Source organism: Rhinatrema bivittatum, chromosome 16, assembly GCF_901001135.1.
Source record: "Rhinatrema bivittatum chromosome 16, aRhiBiv1.1, whole genome shotgun sequence".
In the NCBI taxonomy this organism is placed as follows: domain Eukaryota; kingdom Metazoa; phylum Chordata; class Amphibia; order Gymnophiona; family Rhinatrematidae; genus Rhinatrema; species Rhinatrema bivittatum.
This window is the reverse complement of record NC_042630.1, coordinates 39,583,865-39,605,247: the sequence shown is the minus strand read 5'-3', so window position 1 is coordinate 39,605,247 and position 21,383 is coordinate 39,583,865. Positions and strand designations below refer to the sequence as shown.

At 51.3% G+C, this 21,383-nt stretch overlaps 1 protein-coding gene across 5 annotated transcripts in view; it reads left to right on the top strand.

Annotated features, from left to right (window-relative positions):
- The window catches only part of CADM3 (cell adhesion molecule 3), a 185,291-nt gene that overhangs the window by 128,267 nt on the left and 35,641 nt on the right, over positions 1-21,383 (top strand). For all 5 annotated transcript variants that reach the window (XR_003853001.1, XM_029580329.1, XM_029580326.1 and 2 more), the window contains 2 exons: positions 10,762-10,852; positions 11,439-11,611. Coding sequence is in view for 4 of the 5 variants with exons in the window: in XM_029580329.1 (XP_029436189.1) it covers positions 10,762-10,852; positions 11,439-11,611 (264 nt within the window). In the remaining variant the exon portion in view is untranslated. The remainder of the gene's footprint in view (positions 1-10,761; positions 10,853-11,438; positions 11,612-21,383) is intronic.

Sequence of the window (21,383 nt, the reverse complement as noted above, 5' to 3'; positions counted from 1 at the left end):
CAGAAAACTCTAAAGGTTATTTTTATTCTTTTAAAGATAGCTGTTAGGAGTATTCACCGAGAAGGGTGAGAGGAAGGGAGGCAGTGAGAAGGAGAAAGGGGCATTGAGGCATAGATTCGGAGAGAAGTTGAGGAGGAAAGAGGTGAGGATGGAAAGAGATAGAAAAGGGAGCCAGGAAAAAAGAGAAGTTGGGAGAATGGAAGGAGAAGGGATATAGGGAGAGGAAGCTGGGGGGGGGGGGAGGGAGAGAATGAGGAAGGGAGGGAGGGCAGGATGGAGGAGAGGAGGAAGTGGAGGCTAGGGATTGAATATTAGAGAATTTTGGTAATTAAATGAGTCCTAAATTTAAAGAAGTTAAATTAAAAAGGAAGGTGGAAAGCGAGGAGAATGATGGAGGAGAAGCTAGGGATAGAAGGAGGAAGGGGAGGCTGGGGACAGGAGAAGGGAGGAGGCTGCAGATAGATGGAGGGTGGGGAAGCTGCAGCAAAGGAGGGAGCAGAAGATGGGAGGAGGCACAAAAGGAGGGATGGGGGAAAGGGAGGAGCTGAGGATGAGTAGCATCAAACGTTTCCCATCTATCAAGGTACTTCCAGGCAAGGGGAGATTTGGAGCAGAGCAATGAATATGCAAACAATAGCAATTTGTATGCAAGCGCCTGCCGTTCCTATGCAGAGGATTTATGTTGTTTGCAAATGAGCCTAGTGGGTGTGCAGCCGGTTCTGAGCGATCCCAGCAGATTGCCAGCCTTCATGGGACCTGATTGCCTATAATCAGAACAGTAACAGGCAATTTAATTAAGGAAGCAGGTAGCAAAGTCACCTAGGAGACTTGTGAGTCTAATCCCAGCTCTGCCACCGAGTCTGTATGACCTTGAGGCAGGCCACGTCATCTCTCTGTGACTCAGTTCTAATCCCCAGCTCTGCCGGGGGCTGTGTGTGACCATGGGGTGAGTCACTTTACCTCCCTGTGTCTCAGTTCTAATCCCAGCTCTGCCACTGAGTCTGTATGACCTTGAGGCAGGCCACGTCATCTCTCTGTGTCTCAGTTCTAATCTCCACTCAGCCACCTATTCTGTGTGACCATGGGGTGAGTCACTTTACCTCCCTGTGTCTCAGTTCTAATCCCAGCTCTGCCACTGAGTCTGTATGACCTTGAGGCAGGCCACGTCATCTCTCTGTGTCTCAGTTCTAATCTCCACTCAGCCACCTATTCTGTGGGACCATGGGGTGAGTCACTTTACCTCCCTGTGTCTCAGTTCTAATCCCCAGCTCTGCCGGGGGCTGTATGGGACCATGGGGTGAGTCACTTTACCCCCCTGTGTCTTAATTCTAATCCCAGCTCTGCCACTGACTTGTGTGTGACTCTGGAGGTGAGTCACTTTACCTCCCTGTTTCTCAGTTCTAATCCCCGGCTCAGTCACTGTGTGATTCTGGGGTGAGACATTTTATCTCCCTGTGTGTCTCAGTTCTAATCCCCAGCTCAGTCACTGTGTGATTCTGGGGTGAGTCACTTTACCTCCCTGTGTCTCAGTTCTAATCCCCAGCTCTGCCAGGGGCTGTGTGTGACCATGGGGTGATTCACTTTACCCCCCTGTGTCTTAATTCTAATCCCAGCTCTGCCACTGACTTGTGTGTGACTCTGGAGGTGAGTCACTTTACCTCCCTGTTTCTCAGTTCTAATCCCCGGCTCAGTCACTGTGTGATTCTGGGGTGAGTCACTTTACCTCCCTGTGTCTCAGTTCTAATCCCCAGCTCTGCCAGGGGCTGTGTGTGACCATGGGGTGATTCACTTTACCTTCCTGTAGTTCTAATCCCCAGCTCTGCCACCTACTCTGTGTGACCATGGAGTGAGTCAGTTTACCTCCCTGTGTCTCAGTTCTAATCCCCAGCTCTGCCACCTACTCTGTGTGACCATGGGGTGAGTCACTTTACCCCCCTGTGTCTTAATTCTAATCCCAGCTCTGCCACTGACTTGTGTGTGACTCTGGAGGTGAGTCAGTTTACCTCCCTGTGTCTCAGTTCTAATCCCCAGCTCTGCCGGGGGCTGTATGGGACCATGGGGTGAGTCACTTTACCCCCCTGTGTCTTAATTCTAATCCCAGCTCTGCCACTGACTTGTGTGTGACTCTGGAGGTGAGTCACTTTACCTCCCTGTGTCTCAGTTCTAATCCCCAGCTCAGTCACTGTGTGATTCTGGGGTGAGACATTTTATCTCCCTGTGTGTCTCAGTTTTAATCCCCAGCTCAGTCACTGTGTGCCTTGGGTTGAATCACATTACCTCCCTTTGTCTAAGTTCTAATCCCCATCTTTGCTACTGATTCTCTGTGCCCTTGGGGTGTCACTTTGAGGTATACATTTGAAAACTTAATTCGAGATGTCCTCGAGGAATTACACCGGCGTATCCTGCTATTTGAAAACAAAGGAGCTCCTGTGCCACATTTATTTATTTATTTAACAGCTTTTTTTATACCGACATTAAAATACACATCATATCGGTTTACATCATAACGAAAGGTTGAAATTACATTGAACGGGGAGGGGGGAAACATGAGAACAATAAACAGCAGAAAAGGGGCTATGAGGAGGAGCCAGGAAACAAGCAATGAGAAGAGGGAGGGGGGGGGGGAAGGAGGAGGAAATGAACATATTGACAGAAATTGAAAAAGATAACACATAACATATTTACAAAAATTCAGGGCCAGAGTGGATGAGGAGCCTTCCCATTCCCCCCCCCCCCCCCCACCAATTTTGGGCTCTGGGCCCCCTGTTAACCCCCATCCTCTCCACCCACAAGCGCCAGCAATGCCCGGCAGCTGCTGTTAAAGCGACGCAGGATGGGACCGGGAACGGTAGGTACCGCACCCCCAGTGGGGGGGGGGGGGGGAGGGGGTTGCAGGGGATGGGGAAGATGTTTTTTTTGAAAATCGGGAGGGTGGTGAAGACTTACTTTTAACCTTGAAGGCGGATAGGGGTGGGAATGAGTGCGAGGCCCGTCATCATTTTTTATGATTTTGGGGGTTGGTGGGATTGGACCTGCGGGCCTGGAATGGGTTTGCTTTTGATACGTATCCGGGTGTACCTACCCGGATAACATTAGGGCAGCTCGGAGGCAGCCCTAAAACTAGCCAGCTGAGTACTGGAGTTAGCCAGGTAACTTAACTCCGCCTGAGAAGGTCCCCCAACTGCCTGCAGAGTATCTGGCTAACTACTTGGCCACAGGTGGTCGGAGTGGGGGAATTTTGAAAGACAGATGTTCAAACAGGAGCTGCCTAGATTGTTTCTATTTGATGGTCCACCTAAATTTACCCTGGTACCTTTTCTACTTTTCTAAGCAGCCTACTCAGAATTTGCCCACTTTACCTCCCTGTGCCTCCGGTCTCATCATAGGCCCTGCCACTGACTCTGTGTGACCTTGGAGTGAGTCATTTTAACTCCCTGTGCCTCCGGTCTCATCGCAGGCCCTGCCACTGACTCTGTGTGACCTCGAGTGAGTCATTTTAACTCCCCGGGCCTCCGGTCTCATCGCAGGCCCTGCAACTGACTCTGTGTGACCTTGGAGTGAGTCATTTTAACTCCCTGTGCCTCCGGTCTCATCGCAGGCCCTGCCACTGACTCTGTGTGACCTCGAGTGAGTCATTTTAACTCCCCGGGCCTCCGGTCTCATCGCAGGCCCTGCCACTGACTCTGTGTGACTTTGGGGTGAGTCATTTTAACTCCCTGTGCCACTGGTCTCATCGCAGGCCCTGCCACTGACTCTGTGTGACCTTGGAGTGAGTCATTTTAACTCCCCGTGCCTCCGGTCTCATCGCAGGCCCTGCCACTGACTCTGTGTGACCTTGGGGCGAGTCACTTTAACTCCCTGGGCCTCCGGTCTCATCGCAGGCCCTGCCACTGACTCTGTGTGACCTTGGGGCGAGTCATTTTAACTCCCCGTGCCTCAGCTTGCGCACCCGGAACAGGGTATGGAAAAAAACAATCTCCAAATCCTCATGGCTGTTGGCAAATGACAGAACAAGTTGCCCAAGATTCGCTGTATTCACTGGAGACTTATCCTGTGGCACCCAACGAATCCGCTTTATCCATCTCCCCCTCTACCTGTAGAGCACACACAGGAATTCCCCGGCCGTTCCAACTCCTGTAATTAATTTTCAGCTTTTCATTGTGCTGGTGGGCAACCGTCCAAAGGATATTGCTTGCCCAACCGCGGGCTTAATCCGCCCCAGGCTATGAGAGCGAGAGCAGATGTTTCCTGCCCTGCTGTGATTTCACCATAATTACAACAGGACCGTCGCCGCTGCCCATTGAGGCTGCCAGTGGCAGGGCAAGGGTTTCCGACCCCAGAGGTGGCTCTGTGGGGGTATCTAACGTGGGCCGGGGGGGGAGGGGGGTGCACTGCTAATTGTTGATGCCATGACACGTGCCTCTGTCTCCTCGCCGAGACAGTGGGAGGGGGGGCGAGGGGTATGATGCAGCGACCCTGTGCTCAGAAACGACGGGACCTATTGGCTCCAGGTCAGCAGGGACGGGCTGAGCCAGACGTGGCTCCCTTGTTCGTACCCGGATCAGTCCAGACCGTGGGTTATGTCCCCCTTCCAGCAGATGGAGTCAGAGCAAAAACTGTAAGGGCGGCCCTATCGTAAGCTGGCGCGCCCTCTGCGTCCCTTCAGTATTTTCTCTGACTCCAGCAGATGAGGGTTGCACCTGCGGTTTCCCCTTCTCGTTCGAGAGAATAGTTTGACTTTCATTATTTCTTTTCTCTTCTTTTGGATGGATCAAACTTAAAAAAAAAAAAAAAAGTATTATTTGGGAAATGTTTTTGTGCTGAGGAAAGCTGTTTACCTTCTTTCCTCCTCACAGCTTCTTGCAGCTGCAGCTTGCAGGCTGATCTCTTGGTGCTGTTTAGCCTACCAATTTCTTTTTTTTTCTTTCTTGTTTTGGGGTAAGTTCTCTGTAATTTTCTTCCTTACAGGTTTTTACTGCCTATTTAGGGGTGAAAGTTGGTGGTCCAACCTCTCCCCCGCTTCCACGACCCGCTGCCCTGAGAAGCCGGTTTCCTCGGGGCAGCGCAGACAGAGATGCGGCATTCCTCTGTCTTTAAAAAAAAAAAAAAGAGTTTAAAAGTTTTTTGACTCTCTGTATCGGGTCGTTGCCTTTCCTAATTGCAAAAGAGCTCTCCGTTTGCCTTTTGGTCAGCGGCAAGCAGCCTTCGGGGGTAAAATTTACTTCTTGTAACTTACCAGGAGTTCCCCCCATGCCGTGTTCGACGCGATGTTCCGCCTGTGGAGAACCTGGTTCGCAGATCTCCAGGGAAGGGCTTTGTGCGAGGTGTCTCCCCGGCGGGGGAAGGGACCTCGAGTCCAGGAGCACGCTCTTTTTCGCGCGGCCAATGGCGCCTGCCTTCAGGGAAGTCGGTCCCATTCCCGGGCAACAGGCAACGCGGCCATTTTGTCTGCAGGGTCGGCTGCTCCACCGCTGTCAGATTCTGCTGCAGACTTGGGCTGTTCTCCCTCCCCGCCGATTCTCACTCCGGTCCACCTCCCAGATGCTGAGACCCCTCCGGTGGACCCCTCTGCCGTGCCCCCTCCTGGTCCTCTCACGGAGCCTTTTTCAGCAGAGTTTATTTTATTAATGCATAACACTTATCTGGCTAGACAGAGCCAGCAGCAGGATCCGGCGTTGGCCCCACCATCAACCAAAGTGCTCAGATTGGGAGATACCCTACCTACCCCACCCTCAGAGGTCCCTCAGGGTGCTGCAGGAGCAGGACTTCCCCAAGGGCCAGGAGGCTGTCAAGGACCCTCCCGAGTTCGGGTGGTATCCCATTCAGTCGCCCCAGTTTCGATCCCTCCTTAGGACCCTGCCAGGGGCCCAGATCTGTATGATCCGGGGACATATACGCAAATGGAGGAAGATGATCCACGAGTCCTGCGGCTTTTTCAGCGGGATGAATTGGACCTTCTTATTCCACATGTCGTGGCCAAATTGGATATTGACCCCTTTGCAGAGACCCCAGGTCTTCAGCAGGTGGATAAGAGAGGGAACCCCGTCCTGGCAGGCCTTCGCCCACCAGCCAAGACTTTTCCTTCGCATCCTATGTTCCTGGAATTACTCTCCCATGAGTGGGAGACTACAGAGGCATCTCTTCGGGTAGGCAGAGCGATGAACAAGCTTTACCCTCTCCCAGAGGACTTCCTAGAGCTTCTCAAGATTCCAAAGGGGGATACATCCGTGTCTGCGGTCACGAAGAGGACAACCATTCCGGTCCCTGGGGGCACCGCCTTGCGGGACGTTCAGGACAGAAAGCTGGAAGGCTACCTGAAGAGAGTCTTTGAGGACTCTGCCTTGGGCGTCAGAGCGGTGTTTTGTAGCACTCTCATGCAGAGAGCAGGTCTGAGATGGGTCCAACAGCTCCTGGGGGGCTCAGGAGTTACCTCCGGATGATGCGCAACAGGCAGAACACCTGGAGGCTGTAATAGCTTATGGGGCGGACGCACTATATGATCTTCTCCGGGTACTGGCCAGGCCATGGTTTCAGCAGTATTGGCTAGACGTCTCCCATGGCTACGTAACTGGTCCACGGATGCTTCGTCTAAAGCCCAGCTTGGATCCCTGCCTTTGAAGGGAAAGTTGCTCTTTGGAGAAGAGCTGGACCAGATGATTAAATCGCTCGGGGAAAATAAGGTACATAAGTTGCTGGAGGATCGGTCTCGGTCTGCCAGAACATTCAGCTACACTCGAAGCTGTTTCCGAGGTCAGTGGCGATTCAGACAGTCCAGACCGGTGAATCAGAGGACCCCCTCCTCTTGGTCTCAAGCCTGGTCTCATTTCTTTCATGGACGAAGACATGCTCATGACTCCCTCTCTCAAGGAGCAACGTCCAAACCTGCCCAATGAAGTCTTGCCGGCCCACTCTTCAATTCCCAAGATAGGAAGACATCTGTCTCTTTTCTACGAGGAGTGGGTCAAGATTACATCAGACCAATGGGTCCTGGATATTCTCAGAGACGGCTATGCTTTAGTATTTGCTCGGCCCCTAAAGGACAGGTTTGTCTTCTCTCCTTGCTGTCCTCTAAAAAAGCAAGGTCTTGTATTGCAGATGCTCGACCTCCTCGACTTTGGAGCGATTCTTCCGGTGCCGGCAACTGAACAAGGGTCAAGTCATTATTCCATCTACTTCATAGTCCCCAAGAAGGAAGGCTCTTTCCGCCCAATACTGGACCTCAAGATGGTCAACAGGGCTCTCAAGAACCGCGCTTCAAGTTGGAAACCTTGCGCTCTATGATAGTGGCCGTACAACGAGGGGAATTCGTAGCCTCCTTGGACTTGACGGAGGCCTATCTTCACATCCCTATCCTGAAGGATCATCAACGTTTTCTTCGCTTCAAGATCCTCGGTCAGCATTTTCAGTTTCAAGCCCTGGCGACCGCACCCCAAACCTTCACCAAGATGATGGTAGTGGTGGCGCTTGCCCTGTCGAAAGAAGGGATTCTGGTTCACCCACACCTGGACGATTGGCTCATCCAAGTGAAGTTCGAGGCACAGTGCCAACAGTCGGTCAGCAGGGTCCTGCGTCTTCTCCACTCTCTGGAGTGGGTCATCAATTTTGCCAAGAGCAGTCTTTCCCCCTCGCAGATGCTAGATCTTTTGGGGGCACGCTTCGACACCAAGGTGGGCAAGGTCTTCCTCCGCCAGGAATGAGCGCAATCACTTCTCATCCAATTGCAGCACTTCCTTTGCCTCTCAACCCCCAACAGCTTGGGACTACCTTCAGGTTCTCAGTACTATGGCTTTAACTATAGATGTGGTTCCTTGGGCTTTTGCGCATATGCTTCCTTTGCAGAGGGCATTGCTTTCCCGCTGGAAGCCGGTGTCCCAAGATTTTCAGGCACGCTTGCCGCTGCTGGAGTTTGCCAAGGACAGTCTCTCCTGGTGGCTCAGTCTGGACCATTTGTTGTAGGGGGTGGAGTTGGAGATCCCCCAATGGGTCATCGTTACCTCGAATGCCAGCCTCTCTGGTTAGAGGGCAGTATGCGGGAGGAAATCGACGCAGTGGTCAACATTGCAGTCTGCGTGGCCAATCAGTCGCCTGGAGACCAGGGCGTTTTGCCTAGCACTGAAGCGGTTTCTTCCCCTGATCCAGGGCAGAGCCATGCGGGTGCTCTCCCACAATGCAACCACAGTGGCGTACATAAATCGCCAGGGAGGAACACGGAGCCAGCATGTCTCTCTGGAGACGGACAAGCTGATGGAGTGGGTGGAGTTCCACCTTTCCCACTTGGCGGCTTCGTACATAGTCAGGGTGGACAATGTCCAAGCGGATTTTTTGAGCCACCAACGCGTAGATCCGGGGGAATGGGAACTCTCCGAGGAGGCGATGGCACACGTCTTTGGCAGGTGGGGAGTACCCCATCTGGACCTAATGGCCACTCAAAAGAATGTGAAAACTCCGCACTTCTTCATTCGCAGGAGGGAGCACGGCGCAGAAGGCATGGATGCTCTGGTTCTCCCATGGCCTCGAACACTCCTACTCTACATGTTTTCACCGTGACCCCTGGTCGTAAAGGTGCTTCAGAGGATAGAGCTTCATCAAGGGTCGGTGATCTTAACAGCACCAGAATGGCCTCGGCGACCATGGTTTGTGGACCTAGTCAATCTAGCAGTGGAAGGTCCTCTTTTTCTCGGACATCTGCAGAACCTCCTGCACCAGGGTCCCGTATTTTTCGACCAGGCAGAACGCTTTTGTCTTGCGGCCTGGCTTTTGAAAGGTGCAGGCTGAGGAGACGAGGTTACCCGGAAGATGTTATTTCCACCCTCCTCAAGGCTAGAAAGACTTCCACATCCATCTCATATGTTCGGGTCTGGAAGATTTTTGAGGCCTGTGTGAATCTGTACCTATCCTCCCACGTAAAGCGTCCATACCGCAGATATTCTCCTTTTTGCAGCAAGGCTTGGATAAGAGACTGGCCTACAATTCCCTGAGGGTTCAGGTGGTTGCACTTGGGGCTCTGGTCCCTCGTCTGGAGGGAGATCCTCTTTCTTCTCATCCTGACATGGTCCAATTTTTGAAGGGGGTGAAGCACGACAAGCCACCGGTACATTCAGTGGCACCCTCATGGGACTTAAATTTGGTACTTCGCATTCTGGGCGGTCCACCTTTTGAACCTCTGAAGAGAAGTTCCCTCAAGGATCTCACTCTCAAGGCTGTATTTTTAGTATCTATTTGCTCTGCCAGCAGGATTTCGGAGATCCAAGCATTGTCGTGCCAAGAGTCCTACCTCCGTTTCACAGATTCCGGAGTTTCTTTGACCACAGTGCCATCTTTTCTACCTAAGGTCGTCTTGGCCTTCCATTTGAATCAGTCGGTGGAGCTGCCCTCCTTCTCGGACGAGGATTCCAGAGAGCTTCGGCGACTGGATGTCAAGCGTGTCCTCATTCGATACCTGGAGGTGATGAATGATTTTCGCTTATCGGACCATCTATTTGTCTTGTGGAGTGGTCCCAAAAGAGGGAACAAGGTGTCCAAAACCAACATTGCGTGTTGGCTAAAGGAAGCAATCTCGTCAGCGTATATTGGAGCGGGGTGTTCTCCGGAGGGCATCAGGGCTCATTCACTCCATGCACAAGTGGCTTCTTGGGCAGAGAGCCGAGCGGTCTCCCTGCAGGAGATATGTAGAGCGGCTACTTGGAAGTTGTTGCATACTTTTGCGCGCCATTACAGGTTGAATCTCCAAGCACCGGTCTTTGGCTCCTTTGGTGCTCAGGTAATTCGAGCTGGGCTATCAGGGGCCCACCCTATGTAGGGAAGCTTTGGTACATCCCACGGTCTGGACTGATCCAGGTACGTACAGGGAAAAGAAAATTATTCCTTACCTGCTAATTTTCATTCCTGTAGTACCACGGATCAGTCCAGACGCCCTTCCTACAGTTTTCTGGGATTAGGGGTGTCTAGAGGCTCGAATACACACTTAAGATAATTCAGTACAGATTGTAAAGGACTGATAGTTCTATTTGCAAGTTGTTGTTGTTGTTGTTTCTTGATCGTTGGTTACACATACATGTTGACAATTTGGTTTTGTCTTGAGCTATCCAATTGTTCTTTCTTGCTTCGATATATTTAATACTGAAAGGACGCAGAGGGCGCACCAGCTTATGACAGAGTGCCCTTACGGTTTTTGTTCTGACTCCGTCTGCTGGAAGGGGGACATAACCCACGGTCTGGACAGGTAAGGAATAATTTTCATTTTTACCCCCGCAGTCCTGGTTCTCTTCTAGGAATTGGAAGTACGGACCGGCTGAGTCCGGGCATTCAGAGCTGGGGAATGCCCAGCTGAAATGAGATTACTTGCTATTATAACCAAAATATATTTTTCAAGGTATCGGTAAAGCGCTTTTTTTTTTTCCTGTCTTTATGCAAACAAAGGCACCAAAACGAACGTTTCTCCAGTGAATTGAATAGGCTGAAGCATTAGCCCCCTGGCTCAGGATCCAGCTGGGCGTTCTCTCGGCTGAGGGCACCCACCCTGAGTCTCGCTGCTGAGTGTCGGCATCCTGCCCACCGCTTCCCCCTTCCCCAGGAGCAGAAGCCCCTCTGACTTCCCACGCAGTCGCGCTGCTCCGGGGACCACCCGATGTACCTGGGGAGAGACCCGGGAAGTGGTGCCCTCCACTCTGGCAGGGAGGCGCCCCCCCCCAAACCCAGGCCTTAGCTTCTGCCGAGCTCCTCCACGTAGCACCTGACTGTTTTTCCTTATCCTGTTTGCAGACAGTCCCACGGCAAGGATTGACGCCTACCCGCAGATACCCAGAGAAGGAGAGAAGCTTCGCCTGCAGTGTGACGGATCTGGCAATCCCACGTAAGGGGCACCTCAGAATCTCATTTCCTCAGGGGTCACCCTCTCGCCCCTCCCAGCTCCCCTCATCATTCAGTGACTCCCCCCCCCCCCCCCATGCCTCAGCCACCCCCCTCCCAGCTCCCCTCATCTCTCGGTGACCTTATGCCGGGGGGGGGCAAAGACAGTCCTCCTTCCCCCGTGCCGCACCCGAGGCTGAAGGGCAGACCACGAACGCCTCTCGAGCCCGACCAGTTGCTGCTAATCTGAATGTGGGATTAGAACAGCGGCCCTGAAAGATCAGTTCCTCACTCTGAGATCAGACAGAGTCAGCGGCAACGCCACCAAGAGGGGGTAGGTGATTCGGCACCGGGTATCTGCCCAGCGAGACTGCCCCCGAGCACCCCAGAGGTAGATAATTCAGTGCCAAGTGTGCCCCCTTTGCCCCCTGCAGGGTAATGAACCCCGGTGCCAGGGGTATGCCCTACACAGACTGGCCTTGAGCCAACCGGATGCCGCTGGCTTAGGCGCTGGGCTCCTTCCCGCCCCCCTGCTGCCGTCTTGCAGTGACTGTGGGGTTTTTTTTTTGTCTGCCTCCTTGGTTCCGCAGCCCGCACACCTACGCCTGGGAGAAGGAGGACGGCGAACTCCCCCCACAGACCAAAGAAGAGGAGAACAGTCTGGTGTTCCTCTTCCTGAATCGCAGTGACAGCGGCAGCTACCTGTGCAAAGCCAGCAACACGCTGGGGACGTTTGTGGCGAAATACAGGCTGGAGGTGAACGGTGAGTGATCGCCTTCTCCCTACCTACCCCCGGGGTGGGGCTCGCTTCTTGGGTGGGTCACGCTGGTAGGGGAGGGGGGGGTGGGATACGTCCCCGCAACCCTGCGGTGGTGACGTAACGAGCTCCATCTCGGCAAGCACGTGCCCAGCCAGCCCTGGTTTTGCCCAAGCAATGGAAGTAAAACCAGGACTGACTTGGCCTGTCCCGTACGACCTGGAGCTTATTGGCGTTGCCCCCCTCCCCCCAAGTCTCTGATAACAGTACTGAAACGTCTGTTCGTGGGGGGAAGCGGCGGCAACAGCAGCAGCAGCAGTGCTACCCAGAATCCCGGCCTCTCAGACCCTAATGCCACCTTCCAGGGCTGAGGGTCGAATTGTTAACTGAATCTGGAAACAGGATGCAATAGATCTCATTGCTATAGACCGGTGAGCCTGACTTCACTGCCGGGAAAAATCGGGGAAATTGTTATAAAGAATAAAATCGCAAAACATTTAGATAGACATGGTTTAATGGGACTCAGCCAGCATGGATTTACCCAGGGCAAGTCTTGCCTCACAAATCTGCTTCATTTTTTGAAGGGGTTAATAAACAGGTAGATAAAGGTGAACCGGTAGATGTAGAGCATTTGGATTTTCAGAAGGCGTTCGACAAAGTCCCCCATGAGAGGCTTCTAATAAAACTAAAAAGTCATAGGATAGGTGGCGATGTCCTATTGTGGATTACAAACCGGCTAAAATACAGGAAACAGAGAATAGGATTAAATGGTCAGTTTTTGCAGTGGAAAAGGGTAAACAGTGGAGTGTCTTAGGGATCTGTACTTGGACCGGTGCTTTTGAATATATTTATTAATAATCTGGAAAGGGGTAGGATGAGTGAGGTGCTTAAATTTACGGATGACACAAAATTATGCAGAGTAGTTAAAACACAAGTGGTTTGTGATAAATTGCAGAAGAACCTTGCAAGACTGGAAGATTGGGCATCCAAATGGCAGATGAAATTTAATGTGGACAAGTGCAAGGTGTTGCATATAGGGAAAAATAACCCATGCTATAGTTACACAATGTTAGGTTCCATATTAGGAGCTACCGCACAGGAAAGAGATCTAGGTGTCATAGTGGATAATTCATTGAAATCGTCGGCCCAGTGTGCTGCGGCAGTCAAAAAAGCAAACAGAATGATAGGAATTATTATGAAGGGAAGGGTGAATAAAATGGTGGATGTCATAATGCCTCTGTATCGCTCCATGATGAGACCGCACCTTGAATACTGTGTACAATTCTGGTCGCCGCATCTCAAAAAAGATATAATTGCGATGGAGAAGCTACAGAGAAGGGCGACCAAAATGATAAGGGGAATGGAACAGCTCCCCTATGAGGAAAGACTAAAGAGGTTAGGACTTTTCAGCTTGGAAAAGAGACGGCTGAGGGGGAATATGATAGAGGTATTTAAAATCATGAGAGGTCTAGAACGGGTAGATGTGAATCGGTTATTTACTCTTTCGGATAGTAGAAAGACTAGGGGGCACTCCATGAAGTTAGCAAGTAGATCATTTAAAACAAATCGGAGAAAATTCTTTTTCACTCAATGCTTAATTAAGCTCTGGAATTCATGACCAGAGGATGTGGTTACTGCAGTTAGTGTAACTGGGTTTAAAAAGGTTTGGATAAGTTCCTAGAGAGGAAGTCCATAAACTGCTATTAAACAATAAGGAATAGTAACTTATGATTTATTTAAAGTTTGGATACTTGCCAGGTACTTGTAGCCTGGATTGGCCACTGTTGGAAACAGGATGCTGGGCTTGATGGACCCTTGGTCTGACCTAGTATGGCATGTTCGTATATTTATTTTTGTTGTAGATCTCCTGAAAGCCTGGGGGTGGGTTCTGAGGGAGTTCTCCAGGACCGTGTTTGGACCCTCGCTGTATTTAATTCCCCATCTTGTTTTTCTGGTGTTCCTTGTTAACTTACCTAATCCAGTGAAGCAAATTGTATCAGCCCTGGGAGCCATGCCCCCATTGATTGGATGCCTTTTCTGATGCCAGGGTACTCTCCGCTGACTGAACTATAATGATAGTGATCCCTAGGAACATAAGATCATGCCATACTGGGTCAGACCAAGGGTCCATCAAGCCCAGCATCCTGTTTCCAACAGTGGCCAATTCAGGCCATAAGAACCTGGCAAGTACCCAAAAACTAAGTCTATTCCATGTAACCATTGCTAATGGCAGTGGCTATTCTCTAAGTGAACTTTATAGCAGGTAATGGACTTCTCCTCTAAGAACTTATCCAATCCTTTTCCCTGCATCATGTGATACAGTGAGATAGAAGGGATAGAAATGCCTGGGGATGGTTTTTATTCCCTGCACCGTGTGATACAGTGAGATAGAAGGGATAGAAATGCCTGGGGATGGTCTTTATTCCCTGCACCGTGTGATACAGTGAGATAGAAGGGATAGAAATGCCTGGGGATGGTCTTTATTCCCTGCCCCATGTGATACAGTGAGATAGAAGGGATAGAAATGCCTGGGGATGGTCTTTATTCCCTGCAGTGTGGGATACAGTGAGATAGAAGGGATAGAAACGCCTGGGGATGGTCTTTATTCCCTGCTGTGTGGGATACGGTGAGATAGAAGGGATAGAAACGCCTGGGGATGGTCTTTATTCCCTGCAGTGTGTGATACGGTGAGATAGAAGGGTTAGAAATGCCTGGGGATGGTCTTTATTACCTGCACCGTGGGATACAGTGAGATAGAAGGGATAGAAACGCCTGGGGATGGTCTTTATTCCCTGCAGTGTGTGATACAGTGAGATAGAAGGGATAGAAACGCCTGGGGATGGTCTTTATTCCCTGCACCGTGTGATACAGTGAGATAGAAGGGATAGAAATGCCTGGGGATGCTCTTTATTCCCTGCTGTGTGTGATATAGTGAGATAGAAGGGATAGAAACGCCTGGGGATGGTCTTTATTCCCTGCAGAATGTGATACAGTGAAATAGAGGGGATAGAAATGCCTGGGGATGCTCTTTATTCCCTGCTGTGTGTGATACAGTGAGATAGAAGGGATAGAAACGCCTGGGGATGGTCTTTATTCCCTGCACCATGAGATACAGTGAGATAGAAGGGATAGAAACGCCTGGGGATGGTCTTTATTCCCTGCAGTGTGTGATACAGTGAGATAGAAATGCCTGGGGATGATCTTTATTCCCTGCAGTGTGTGATACAGTGAGATAGAAGTGATAGAAATGCCTGGGGATGGTCTTTATGCCCTACAACATGTGATTCAGTGAGATAGAAGTGATAGAAATGCCTGGGGATGGTCTTTATGCCCTACACCATGTGATACAATGAGATAGAAGGGATAGAAATCCCTGGGGATGGTCTTTATTCCCTGCAGAATGTGATACAGTGAGATAGAAGGGATAGAAATGCCTGGGGATGGTCTTTATTCCCTGCAGTGTGTGATACAGTGAGATAGAAGGGATAGAAATGCCTGGGGATGGTCTTTATTCCCTGCAGTGTGTGATACAGTGAGATAGAAATGCCTGGGGATGATCTTTATTCCCTGCAGTGTGTGATACAGTGAGATAGAAGGGATAGAAATGCCTGGGGATGATCTTTATTCCCTGCAGTGTGTGATACAGTGAGATAGAAGGGATAGAAATGCCTGGGGATGGTCTTTATGCCCTACAACATGTGATTCAGTGAGATAGAAGTGATAGAAATGCCTGGGGATGGTCTTTATGCCCTACACCATGTGATACAATGAGATAGAAGGGATAGAAATGCCCGGGGATGGTCTTTATTCCCTGCAGTGTGTGATATAGTGAGATAGAAGGGATAGAAATGCCTGGGGATGGTCTTTATTCCCTGCAGTGTGTGATACAGTGAGATAGAGGGGATAGAAATGTCTGGGGATGATCTTTATTCCCTGCACCGTGTGATACATAGAAATGACGGCAGAAAAAGACCATTCCCTGTACGTACCCGGATCAGTCCAGACACCTGGGTTTTGCCTCCCCTCCAGCAGATGGAGACAGAGAACTTTTTCAAAACAACCCTGGCATATATACCAAGGTGCCACCCACAGTCCCTTAGTCTTACTCTGTCTCCAGCAGATGGCAGAGGTGCAAAACCCACAGTCTCTTCTGATTTACAAAAAAAAAAAGTTAGGAATAGTTAGCTAATTAGGGGCTCTGTTCCTGTATTTGTTTAAAAAAAGAAGAAGAAGAAGGCCCGTCAGTTTCCCAGGGGGTTAGTACGTCCTGAGGGGACCATCTTCCCTGGTCGAGGCAGCTGCTCAAGAGGGTCGAGGGCCCTGTCTTGGTGGAGTAGCAGCACTGGGGTGACACCGGGGAGCCCGGCTCACTCACCCCAGCAGGAGCAGGACTGTCCAGAACCAAGGACAGCGTGGGGGCAGATTTGCGCTTTTAAAAAAAAAAAATGTTCACGTGTTAATTTTTGCCGTGCCGACTCTCCGGTACCCCCCCCCCCCCTCCCGACCTGCATCACCGTCTTTTCCTTGATTTTTTTTTTTTTTTACATTTTTAGCAGGGAGTTGGGCCTTCGTTTTTTTCCCGGACTCGATCATGCCCCGAGGCTCGTCTTGCCGCACATGCGGCTCCTCTCGCGACGGCCTCTGCGCTCCAGGGCGGTGAAGGTCCCTCCGTTCCTCCGCGGGAAGGCCAGATTCGCGCTCCGTCGTCGACCACGCGGTCCCGGACAGGTCTGTCCGAGTCAGCTGCGCCGTTCCCGATTCAGCGCGGGAACGGCAGCCATTTTAGGATCGCTGCAGGCAGTGATGCGGAATGCGGAGGGGGAAGAGATTTTACCCCTGGCACTGTCTCCACAGCGCCGGCCTTCGGGAGAGGGCACCCCTACGGCTCCAGATGCTTTTTAAAATGAGGATAGCCCTGAGGGGGCTACAGATTCCTCATCTGACTCCTCCTTTTCATCAGAATTTGTGCTTCTGTTGCACAAGGCTTTTAAAGCTAAAACGACTGGGAAAAGGCAGGCTGTGGAGCAGCTTTTGTGCCCACCATCCCACAAGAGGTCCCGGCGGCGCTCCAGATCCAAAGGGGAGGCAGCGCCACCTAAGGGTAAAAGGCCTTTGCGTAGAGGACTCGTCGAGACGGACACGGACTCTTCTTCGCCAGGGACTCCACATACTCATTCCCAGCCCACGGGGGGGACAGACGGAGACCTTGACTCCCAGCCCAAGTTAATCCAGGGTGGTCCAGTACTGGAAGGAGATGATCCGAAGGTGGTTCATCTCTTTAAGAAAGAAGTGTTGAACCCACTTATCCCGAACAATCTGGGGGAGTTAGGTTTGGAAGCCCCGCCGGCGGAGTCGCGGTTGGGGGTCAATGGATCCGGTATTACTGGGTCTCAGGGGCCCCACAGTGTCTTTCCCTTTTCATTTCTTGGCCACGTACCTTCTCTTTAGGGAATGGGACACTCCTGATTTGGGGTTGAAAGTAAGGCCATGGATAAGCTATATTCTCTGCTGGAGGAAGCTTTGGATCTGCTGAGAGTTCCGAAGGTGGATGCAGCAGTGTCTGCGGTTACCAAGAAGTCCACTATACCGGTTATGGGAGTGACCGCCCTCAAGGATTTGCAGGACAGAAAGTTGGAGTTGCAGCTCAAGAAGGTGTTTGAGGTGTCCGCACTAGGGGTCCGCGCAACAATGTCCAGTAATTTTGCACTGCGTATGGGTCTTCGCTGGGCCCAGCAACTCCAAGCTAGGTCGGGCCTCTCTGAGGGGGAGGCTAGCCAGGCGAACTGGCTGGAGGCAGTCATTGCGTATAGCGCGGATGCTCTCCACGACCTCCTACGCACATCGGCCAGATCCATGGTGTCGGAGGTGTCCGCCCGTCAGCTATTCTGGCTACGGCATTGGGCTGCAGATACTTCGTCCAAGTCCCACCTCGATTCCCTTCCTTTTAAAGGCAAGTTATTGTTCGGGAAGGAATTGGAGAATATGATCCAATCTCTGGGTGAGAACAAGGTTCATAAACTACCGGAGGATAGGCCCCGGTCCAGGGGATTGTTTACAGCTCGGTCTCGATTCCGTGGTAATCGGAGACCTCGACTGGCGCGGTCCTCAGGCTCCTCCTTTCGTCCCAGTTCCACCAGACAACAGTTGTGGAATCAGTCCTTTCGAGACAGGCGTTTCGGCAAGCCAGGCAATCCCCCGTCGGCAGCGGGGACTAAGGCCTCGCAATGAGATACTGCCGGTTCATCCCTCGGTACCCATCATCCACCATGTTCCAAACGTGGTAGCCAGATTGTCGCTCTTCTTCGAGGAATGGACCAAATTAACGTCGGACCAGTGGGTCCTCACCGTGATAAGTCAAGGTTACGCTTTAGATTTTATACGGCGTCCTCGGGACAAGTTCCTGATCTCTCCCTGCGGGTACCAAGAAAAACGGGAGGCGGTACAAGGAATACTCCAGCGCCTGCTGGCCCTGTGGGCTATAACGCCGGTTCCATCTGCAGTTCTACACAAGGGACGCTACTCCATTTACTTCATTGTCCCGAAAAAGGAAGGAACATTCCACCCAATTTTAGATCTCAAAAGAGTCAACCGATGTCTTCGAGTACACCATTTCCGGATGGAGACTCTTCGATTCGTCGTCGCCTTGGTACGACAAGGCGAATTCCTGGCATCTCTGGATCTCACAGAGACGTATCTCCACATTAACATTCGGTCATCTTATCAGAGATTTCTAAGGTTCTGCATACTGGGAAAACATTTTCAGTTTCGGGCTCTGCCCTTTGGTCTCGCCACTACTCCAAGAACATTCACCAAGGTGATGGTGGTGGTGGCAGCGCAGCTCCGGAGGGAAGGCTTGCTGGTGCACCCTTACCTAGACGATTGGCTGATTCGGGCAAAGTCTGAGGCTCTGTGTCACACAGCCATCCACAGAGTGCTTCAGCTCTTGAGATCCCTTGGTTGGGTAGTCAACCTTGCCAAGAGTCATCTAGTCCCCTCGCAGTCTCTGGAGTTCCTGGGAGCTCTGTTCAACATGGCACAGGGGAGAGTATTCCTCACCACAGAGCGGATAGTCAAGCTTCAGGGTCAGGTGAGGGACCTGATGTCCATGCAGATGCCCAAGGTGAAGGATTACTTGAGAGTCTTGGGGTCCATGACATCCACCCTGGAATTGGTGCCCTGGGCTCGCTCATATGCGTCCGTTACAATCAGCATTGCTGTCTCGCTAGAACCCGGTTTCGGAACAGTTTCATATCCCACTGCCGCTTAAGGACTCTGCAAGACACAGTCTCGACTGGTGGCTTGTCTCCGAACATCTGGAGTGTGGAGTTCCCCTGGTAATGCCCGACTAAACGGTCGTCACCACAGATGCCAGTCTCTCTGGCTGGGGAGCGGTTTGTCTGGGGAAGTCGGTGCAGGGGCAGTGGTCCCGAGAACAATCTCAGTGGTCAGTCAACCGTTTGGAAACCAGGGCCATAGCTCTGGCCTTGGAGGCCTTCCTCCCGCTCCTTCGAGGGAAGTCGGTCTGGGTATTGTCAGACAATGCAACCATAGTGGCCTCTATCAATCGCCAAGGAGGAACCAGGAGTCGTCCAGTGGTGACAGAGGCTCGTCTCTTAATGGACTGGGCAGAACTACATCTCATCAGCATTGCAGCTTCTCATATTGCCAGGGTGGACAACATGCAGGCGGACTTCCTCAGTCGCCACCATCTCGATCCCGGCGAAGCTTTTCAGCTCATCTGCGACCGGTGGAGCACGCCAAGGCTCCGCAGTTCTACAGTCGGCACAGAGAGATGGGGGTCGATGCCCTGGTACTTCCCTGGTTGACGAACATCTTACTGTACGTGTTTCCTCCTTGGCCGCTGATCAGCAAGGTGCTCAGAAGAATAGAGCTCTATCCGGCAGAGGTGATTCTGGTAGCACCGGAATGGCTGAGGCGTCCTTGGTTTGCGGATCTGCTCAATCTGTCCACCACGGCTCCCCTGCGGTTTCGGGAGTCTTCTTCATCAAGGGCCCGTCTGTTTGGAAGAGGCGGATCGCTTTTGTCTCGCGGCTTGGCTTTTGAAAGGCAACGCTTGAAAAGTAAAGGTTTCTCTGACGCGGTGGTCGCCACACTGCTGCGGTCGAGAAAACCATCTACTTCCCTAGCTTATGTTGGGGTCTGGAAAATTTTCGAAGCTTGGTGTTCGGATTGCGAGGTGGATCCTACTAGGGCGTCGGTCTCTGACATCCTGGCTTTCCTGCAAGCTGGTCTTTCTAAAGGTCTTTCCTGTAGTTCCCTCTGTGTACAGGTTGCAGCACTCAGTTGTCTCCAAGGTAAGGTCCAGGGGGTTGTGTTGGCCTTACACCCGAATGTGGCACGTTTCCTACGGGGGGGGGGGCTCAGCACTTACGCCCTCCGCTTCGCCATCCGTGTCCTTCCTGGAACCTCAATTTGGTACTTACGTCCTTGTGTGCGCCACCTTTTGAGCCTATAAAGCGGTTGACGCTAAAGGATCTTACGCTGAAAGTGGTATTTTTGGTGGCGATTTCTTCAGCACGTCGGGTGTCTGAATTGCAGGTGTTGTCATGCCGGGAACCCTTCTTGAGGATTTCGGATTCAGGGGTGTCCTTACGAACGGTCCCCTCCTTTCTCCCAAAGGTGGTTTCTTCCTTTCACGTGAATCAATCGATTGAACTTCCTTCCTTCTCCGATGTGGATCATTTGGATCCGATGGCCAAGGATTTACAGAAGCTGGACGTCCACAGTGCTCTGCTCCGGTATCTGGAGGTTACAAATCTTTTTCGGGTATCAGACCATCTCTTTGTTTTGTGGAATGGTCCACGTAAAGGCGGGATGGCCTCCAAAACTATCATAGCTCATTGGTTGAAGGAGGCCATCGATTCCGTGTATTTACTGTGTGGTAAGACGGTACCGGTGGGACTTCGCGCCCGTTCTACGCGTTCGCAGGCCGCTTCTTGGGTGGAATGTCACCAATTCGCCCCAGGAAATTTGCAGGGCGGCTACTTGGAAACCTTTGCATACTTTTGCAAGGCATTACAGATTGGATGTGCGAGCTTCGGAGGCTGGGGGATTTGGAGAAGGGGTGCTCCGTGCGGGCCTCTCTGGCTCCCACCCTCTGTGAGTTGGCTCTGGTACATCCCAGGTGTCTGGACTGATCCGGGTATGTACAGGGAAAGGAAAATTAGTTTCTTACCTGATAATTTTTGTTCCTGTAGTACCATGGATCAGTGCAGAGCCCCACCCTATAGCTGTGTGCAATTAAGTAACGGAGAGTCCACTTGTATAAAGTTTGTTTTTTTGTGTATGGTTATTTACCATGCATTCTCGCCTGTTCTATTGGTTCTGCCGGTTCTGTTCTCAGTTGGGGTTTTCAGTGAACCTTAAGTTAGTTAGCTGTTGATTTGGCTTTAATCCAATCTACTTTGACATTACGTAAGACTGAGGGACTGTGGGTGGCACCTTGGTATATATGCCAGGGTTGTTTTAAAAAACTTCTCTTTCTCCATCTGCTGGAGGGGAGGCAAAACCCAGGTGTCTGGACTGATCCGTGGTACTATAGGAACGAAAATTATCAGGTAAGAAACAAATTTTCCTATCGGCCCATCCAGTCTGCCCAACAAGCTTCAACTCTTATTTTCCCATACTTATCTGTTTCACCAACCACCAACTTCAGGGCTCTTGTTGGTAACTATTTGATTAAAATTTCCTGCCATCTCCTGTCATTGATGTAGAGAGTAATGTTGGAATTGCATCAAAGGTGAGCATAAGGCTTAAT